The 7273-nt window shown below is 39.3% G+C and overlaps 1 protein-coding gene across 2 annotated transcripts in view; it reads left to right on the top strand.

The window, feature by feature from the left end:
* Positions 1-371: 371 nt before the first annotated feature.
* Positions 372-7273, top strand: part of prkar1b (protein kinase, cAMP-dependent, regulatory, type I, beta) — a 78316-nt gene continuing 71414 nt past the window's right edge. The window contains exons 1-2 of one of the 2 annotated variants that reach the window (XM_051888620.1): positions 372-536; positions 1116-1303. In XM_051888620.1, the coding sequence (XP_051744580.1) occupies positions 1130-1303 (174 nt within the window). In that variant the 5' untranslated portion in view covers positions 372-536; positions 1116-1129. Of the gene's footprint in view, positions 537-558; positions 946-1115; positions 1304-7273 lie in introns of those variants that run through there. The other variant, XM_051888619.1, reaches the window with a different exon arrangement.

The raw sequence follows: 7273 nt of genomic DNA, 5'->3' as shown, positions 1-7273 counted from the left end.
TTCTGTATTTGACAATCCACAACACTAATCTTGCCTCTTAAACAGTTTGAATAATCACATGAATAATGTAAGAAAAATCTGCTTATTATAAAATCGTGCATTTTTAATGTTTACTGTTTCCATAGTTGCTCATTAGAGAAAAGCTGACACAAGCACAGTCATCTAAATGTGCATATAAATGAGTTCAGTCACAAAACACCCCTGTTTGTAGAGGTCAGGTCTGTGATGTACAGGATGTGAAAGGAAAGCTTGCGTGATGACGCACAGACCCACAGTGACGCTGATTGGCTGACACAGGGAGTAATTGAAAATAAATAAATAAATAGCTCTAAAATCTAATCTAGTAATCTCAACCAGTTAACATCTATATAACAGTTAAATGACTTTTTAGATTTTTTAAAATTATGTATTTGACTAAAGTCAGTATCAGTGTCAGTGTCCAATCGGGAGACGGATTGACGTCATAGTGCTCGCGAGCAGCAGGACCAAACAAGCAACATCCCAGAGCGCGAGCCTTGCATCTCCGCCTCATAACGGTAAGCCAAATTAACATTAAATGCTGTGTGACACACGCGACTGTTTTCAGCTTAATATACCGACCGATGCGGTTTTTCAAGATAACACATGACTACAACCATTTATACACCGCATAGATTTGTATTTTGAAGCGAATAAGCTGTGATAAAAAACGTAAACAGGTGATCACAGAGTGATGCTCGAGCGCTCTGCCGACACACCGACGCTTCGTTTTTCACGCACGACTGAATGCGGTATCGGTTTCGTGAACGTATAGGTCGAGAATGAGGATTGATGCTTCAGTTGCTGGTGATTTTGGGATGTTTGATGTGAATCAATGGCGGAAGTGAAATGTAAATGTATAACATGCAGAAGAATGGCCTATATCATTATTATGATTTACTCAAAATGTCATAGATAGATAGATGGGTAAGCAGACTGATTGACAGTTACATGCATGCCTATTGAATATAGTGTGACTTGATTTTTCTAGTCACTCAACAGGCAAACATTATTATTTGAGAGAATAAAATACACAGACTTAAGAAAGAATATCCCTCTCCTCGTCCCCCCTCCTTTGCTCTTTTCTCCTGCGGCAGAGATAGAAGATAAGATGGCCACCTCCTCCTCCAATCTGGAAGAAGATGAAAGTCTGAAAGGCTGTGAGGTTTTCGTGCAGAAACACAACATACAGCAGATCCTCAAAGAGTGCATCGTCAACCTGTGCATCGCCAAGCCCGAGCGGCCTATGAAGTTCCTGCGGGAACACTTTGAAAAGCTGGAGAAGGTGCGTTACTCATACCCTGTTTGTTCTGCTGGTGATGTGTTTGTATAAGTTATGAATTTGCATCGGAAAGGGTGATGTTTAGGGATCTCGGCTGCTGACACAACAGATGTGGCTTCATTCCCATGGAGAAGCAGGAGCTGGAGAGTTATTGAGATCATTGCCGTCCCATTTGGCTTGGCACTTAACCTCAGGATGCTCCGGGGGGATTGTTCCTAGCTGTAATGAATGTACTGTACATTGCTTTGGAAAAAAGTCTGGCTGAATAGTGAATACACTGTCAGTGTATTCAGTGTTAATGAATGTGTTCTCCTTCCCTCAAACTGTCATTGTGCTCGCGTTCACAGTGAGGTTGATGTTCTTTATGTGTGCACCACAACAGAAAGATATTAATTATTTTTAGAAGGTTTTGGAATGAGAAATCACTGGTTTCTATTAACGCTCCTTTGATCTGTTCCTGGAGTGTGTGAATTGAGTGGACAGTATACACTTGGGCACTTTATCAAGATCTGTGAAAAATCTATGAAGTTCATTTGCAGGTGTTAACATTTTGGATTTAGTAGGGCTTTTATAGTTTTACAGCACCTGGGTAAAACAACCTTTTGCACACATTTCTTTGTATGTAGAATCTACAGTGATTCTCAACATTTTTGATTCCAAGGCCTCCCATTGTCGGCAAGGATAGGAATTTAAAAAAAAAAAAGTGTTTTACTCATAATTTCTATCTAATTAAATATTTTAGAAATTGGTATAACTACAAAAAATATATAATCATTATATGCCCATGAAATTTTAAGATTTTATTTATATATGACTTTTCAAGGTGTAGAAATCACATTTCTAAAATTAATTAATGTTAAATTATTTTAAGATGTCTTGAGGCCCCCTTATGGGCTCTGGCCCCTACATGTAGGAGAAGTGTGGTGTTACTTGTATAAGTCATCAGACCATGAACATAAAAGAACAGGTAAAAATCTTGTTAGTTTAAAACCGCTCAAAAGTTTGGTGCTGTTAAGATTTTGTTAAAGGTTTTTGAGAGAAGTGTTTAATATTTGTACCAAGGCTGTATTTATTTGTTAAAAAAAAATACATATTTTGTAACTTAAAATAAGTGTTTTCTATTTGAATATGATTTAAAATGTAATTTATTCCTGTGATCTAGGTTTGCTGCGATAGTCGGTGTTATCATGTTCAGCCGCAACACATTGTTACGTCACTTGCCCACCGCGGCACCTCCCCCCACCGTCGTTTTGATTTTTTTGTAGTAATAAAAAACATTTATTTCAATTAGAAAACAGACACTGCAATTAAAAACTTAACGCATCTGCTCAGTGCAGTGTGAGCTGAATGAGAGTCGTAGCACAGATCAGCAGCAGGAGTCAGATTTCATTCATTAAGAGAGTGAGGAGCTGACTAATAAGACGATGGTAGAAGAATTTTGGATTTTTGCAATATTTTGGATTTAAAACCAGTGCTAATAGGGAACCTGCAAAGGATTAGTTGTGTTTTTGTAGTTGTTGTGTTTTTCATTAAGAATAATAATTCAAGCAATTGCCGCCCCCAAACTGGCGCTAATTTGAAAGTGAAAGTAAAATGTGCACGGACCTTTTTCAGTTCATTCCTATGGAAGCTCAACTTCCTTAGGAATTAATTGAAAAGGCTTGCTCTGCTCTGCACCGTTGTGAATTCTCGTGCAGCCGTGCGCATTTTACTTTCGCGTTCGAATTAGCAATTTAAAAGCGAGGTGCGAACCCCCCCCCCCACTAATCCAGGTGATACCGGTATTACCGGTGTTGTCACACATCGATTACCCAGTGTGAAAATTTCCTCACTGTCACTGTACTGTGATCAAAGCTGAATTTTCAGCATCATTACTCCAGTCTTCAGTGTCACATGATCCTTCATTCAAATATGCTGATTTGATGTTTAAAAACATTTATTATTATCGATGTTGAAAACAGTTAGTAGGGGTGTAACAGTACATGTATTTGTCACAAGACAGATGCACAAGACACAAGACAGTACATCGCGTACTGTTGTGTAGGTACTACATTTGAATTTTAATTTACCTCACGGCCGTTGAAAAAGTATGTTCTATATAGTACGAATGCGTGTAGTATGAATGAATTCAGACGTACTACATCCGCTATGTTGTTACTGTCACATGACCTCTCAGCGTCAGTTACGTCCCTTCAACTCCATTCACAAATCCTCTCCCATGGCCTCATGGGATAGTAAAGTGTCCATCGGATGCGCGCTTCAGAGTCTCACCAGAAGTAGTAAGTCATCCGGGTATTTTTTCGCCTACTGTTTTTCGAATACTATGAATTCGGACATATTACTCTGTTCGCATACTGTTTTTCACGTACTATATAGTAGAGAAGTATTCGATTTCGGACGCAGCGTCAGTCACAGGTGATTCACCCTCCAATCAAGAGGGTGCACACAGTAATGCAACGCTGTTTGCTAACCGCCACAACAGACAATCGATATGTTTACGTGTAATCTCTCAACCAGTGTTTCAACTGCAGAAAGACATCAATAAAACAGCTTGAGAATAATATCTCACATAGCATTACATTTACCTCAGGCAAGTCATTTAGTGTCCACAACATGTTAGTTCACTAAAGAAATGAACTCTAGAGGGGAGCGTTTCACTGAATATATGAATATAACTGTGTGAATGATTATATTTTAAAAATGAATTTGAGTAAAATAAAAAATTGAAAAATAATTGTATAATTAGATTTAGAAGCTAATGCAAAACTTATGTAGTTATGTGTCATGTTTGTGTACCGTTACACCCCTACTGCTTAGTATTTTTGTGGAAACTGTGCATCTATGCCATTACTTTAAATAGAAACATTAACGTTATAATTTTATTACTGTCCCTTTTGGTCAATTTAATGCTTCCTTGCTGAAAAAAAAAAAAAAAATTCTTTAAAAAAAACTAAAAAACATCTTATTGGCCCCAATAATGGTAGTGTACTTTATGTAAGTGGAAGTGTAAAGAGCTGGAATCATTAAACTAGAATCAACATCCCCGTTCCCCCTCAATAGACAATTAGGAAGCATGCTGATGCTTTTTGATGTTGTTGCCCAATCTCAGGTTCTGTGTACAGATCTTATGAAAGTCACAGCAGTCATTCGTTTAGCTGGAGGTGCCAGTAACCGCATCCACACTCAGCAGCAACTGAACATCTTCTTTGATCATGTGCTCCAGGAACAACGGGCTTTTTCATACTCGCAGATGCTTGGGGCTTGGGCTTTTGTTAGGAATGGGTTTCTGCTGAGCTTCTGCTGGTTTAGGTAGAGCATCAAACAGCCGATGGGATTGTGTATTCATAAGACGCAATCAGATGGGCTGATATTGTGCTCAGCATAAGACATCAAGAAGAGAATGACTGTCCTTGTCTTCTTCTCCTCATGACGCATGTTCAGGCGATAGCTTGTGTTTTTGAGGTTATTTAGTGCCATCGTAGTTTGTGCCGCTGGATGAATGATGTTTACTGACCCACTTGCATTTTAGTCATAGATGGGTTTTAATCGCTCTCTCTCTTTTTGTCTGGCACCTTCTGTTCATTTAGAAAGATGAAAATCCACAGACTGCTAAAGGATACACTCTCCTAACCCTATGTTTGTGTGTGAATGAGAGTGTATGAAAACTGCCGGATTAAAATCGTCATGTAGGGCACAAGGCAACATAAGGGTGAGCAAATGATGACATGATTTTTTAAAAATAGAAATACAAATTAAAGGCACACTATGTAAATTTTCGCCACTAGAGGTCGCTTATTCAAAACAAAGGCGTAGCTTGATGACGCCTTGATTTCACAGAATTATGGAAGGTGTTGTCTTCACGTCTTCAGCCGGTGGAAAAGAATCGGGATGGGACTCGGGCAGAAATCATGTTCATGGATGAGATTATTACTGTAGTTTGAAGCAGAGCAGGGCTATAGGAGCAGAAACGAGGCCGCTAGAGCGATTGCTAATGAGAGACGAGTGCGACACACGTCTCGAGAGCAGCAGAACTTTTATTATACCACAGTCGCCTCTTCCGCTTCTTCTGGTCAAGCGTATGTGGGGTAACTCAGCGCTGTTTTATCATATTAGATACATTTGTGTGTTGAAAGTTGTTATAATGCTACTCTGTGTGTTCGCTTGGTGGCTACAATGAGACACTTGTTGCACACTGCAGTAAGCTAGATTGATGTTAGGCATGTTAAAACATGGTACTCGCGGTAAATCAAAAAACGAGATTTAAACAATAAGACTTACTGTGTTGAGCTATATAACATTATTAGTTTTCTGTCTGTGAATGTATCCAAACAGTTGCTCACCTGTCTAATAAAACACATAATATATTGAAGGGTCTTTGGTGTTTCCATGGTTTCTACAAAATAAAACCGGGAATCGTGGGTAACGAAGGCATGATGTCACTGATAGCCAACGCATGGACAGGGTCCGTGTCCTGGTTAAAATTGCTTATTTCTCTGGATTTAAACTTTCTTGGAAACCTTTGGGATAATGTAAGTACACAAGTCAACAAAATATATAACATTGTTCTGGTGGTTTTTGGATATTTTAATCCAAAAATCTTACATATTGTGCCTTTAAAGCTTCTTAAGGGGCTTTCGCACCAAATAGTTCTAGGATCTCAGTTCTAGGAACTAGCCACTAGGATAGTTCCCCGAGAACAAATTTCTCCCCCGAGCCATGTTCCTGGTTGCATTTGCACCGGGAATAGGAACTCTGAAGTGGCTGACAGCGGCATTGACAAACGCTAAAAACCGGTGGATGGAGGATGCTGTGATCGGAGCTGTGTTTGTTGTGTGTTGTGGGTTTCGTGATAACGGAGATGGATGTAAACGCATAATTTACATGACTGAAAGATCAAAAATTGGGGCTAAGAGACAAAATCTCCTATGACAACTTTCAGTATTGCCGAGGCGGAGAAAAGAACACAACCCTGCAGACATCAGGTAAATGCTATTATTACTGTTTACCATGTTTGTGAGGTAAATATGTATAAACAGCTTTTTAAAATGCCGGGTGCCGGTGTTTGACGTGCGTTTGACCAATCAACATACACTTACGTCACTGATAGTTCCTATAGTGCTGGTTTAGACCCTACTCTGAAGTAGGAGCTGATTTAGTTCCCCCAAAAGGAGAGTTCCTAGAACTAAAATCGTTCCTAATTCCTGTCATGCGAACACGGCAAAATCCGGGGTACTTCAGCCAATAGTTCTTGGAACTATGGAAAGGTTCCTCCGGTGCGAAAGCCCCTTTAGTTATACAAGATTCTTAGTGATCTGCTAGGCTGATATTTGTCCATCTTGAGATTGGCATCAACTAATAACATGACCTCTTGTCCAGTTAAAGGGTTAGTTCACCCAAAAATGAAGTTTCTGCAATTAATTACTCACCCTCATGTCGTTCCACACCCGTAAGACCTTCGTTCATCTTCAGAGCACAAATTAAGATATTTTTGATGAAATCCAAGAGCTTTCTGACCCCTCCATTGACAGCAATTTAATTGTCACTTTCAAGGCCCAGAAAGGCAGTAAAGACATTGTTAAAATCCACGTGACTCTGTGTTGGCCGGCTCTTGTGTCATTATCACACACCTGCTCACATGTACAGTGTCGGCCAATACTGAGTCGGCATTCATAACATAACTTCATAACATTAAGGTTGAACCACTGTAATCACATGGACTATTTTAACAATGTCTTTAGTACCTTTCTGGGCCTTGAAAGTGGTGGTTAAATTGCTGTCTATGGAGGGGTCAGATACCTCTCGGATTTCATCAAAAATATCTTAATTTGTGTTCCAAAAATGAATAAAGGTCTTACGGGTGTGGAACGACATGAGGGTGAGTAATTAATGACAGAAATTTTATTTTTGGGTGAACTAACCCTTTAACAAAAGTAGTATTTTGCTCATGTACCAGTTGCAGAATAATGCTGGAGG

This window comes from Ctenopharyngodon idella, chromosome 3 (assembly GCF_019924925.1).
Source record: "Ctenopharyngodon idella isolate HZGC_01 chromosome 3, HZGC01, whole genome shotgun sequence".
Lineage (NCBI taxonomy): Eukaryota > Metazoa > Chordata > Actinopteri > Cypriniformes > Xenocyprididae > Ctenopharyngodon > Ctenopharyngodon idella.
The sequence above is the reverse complement of the archived record's forward strand: the minus strand, read 5'-3'. Positions and strand labels throughout refer to the sequence as shown.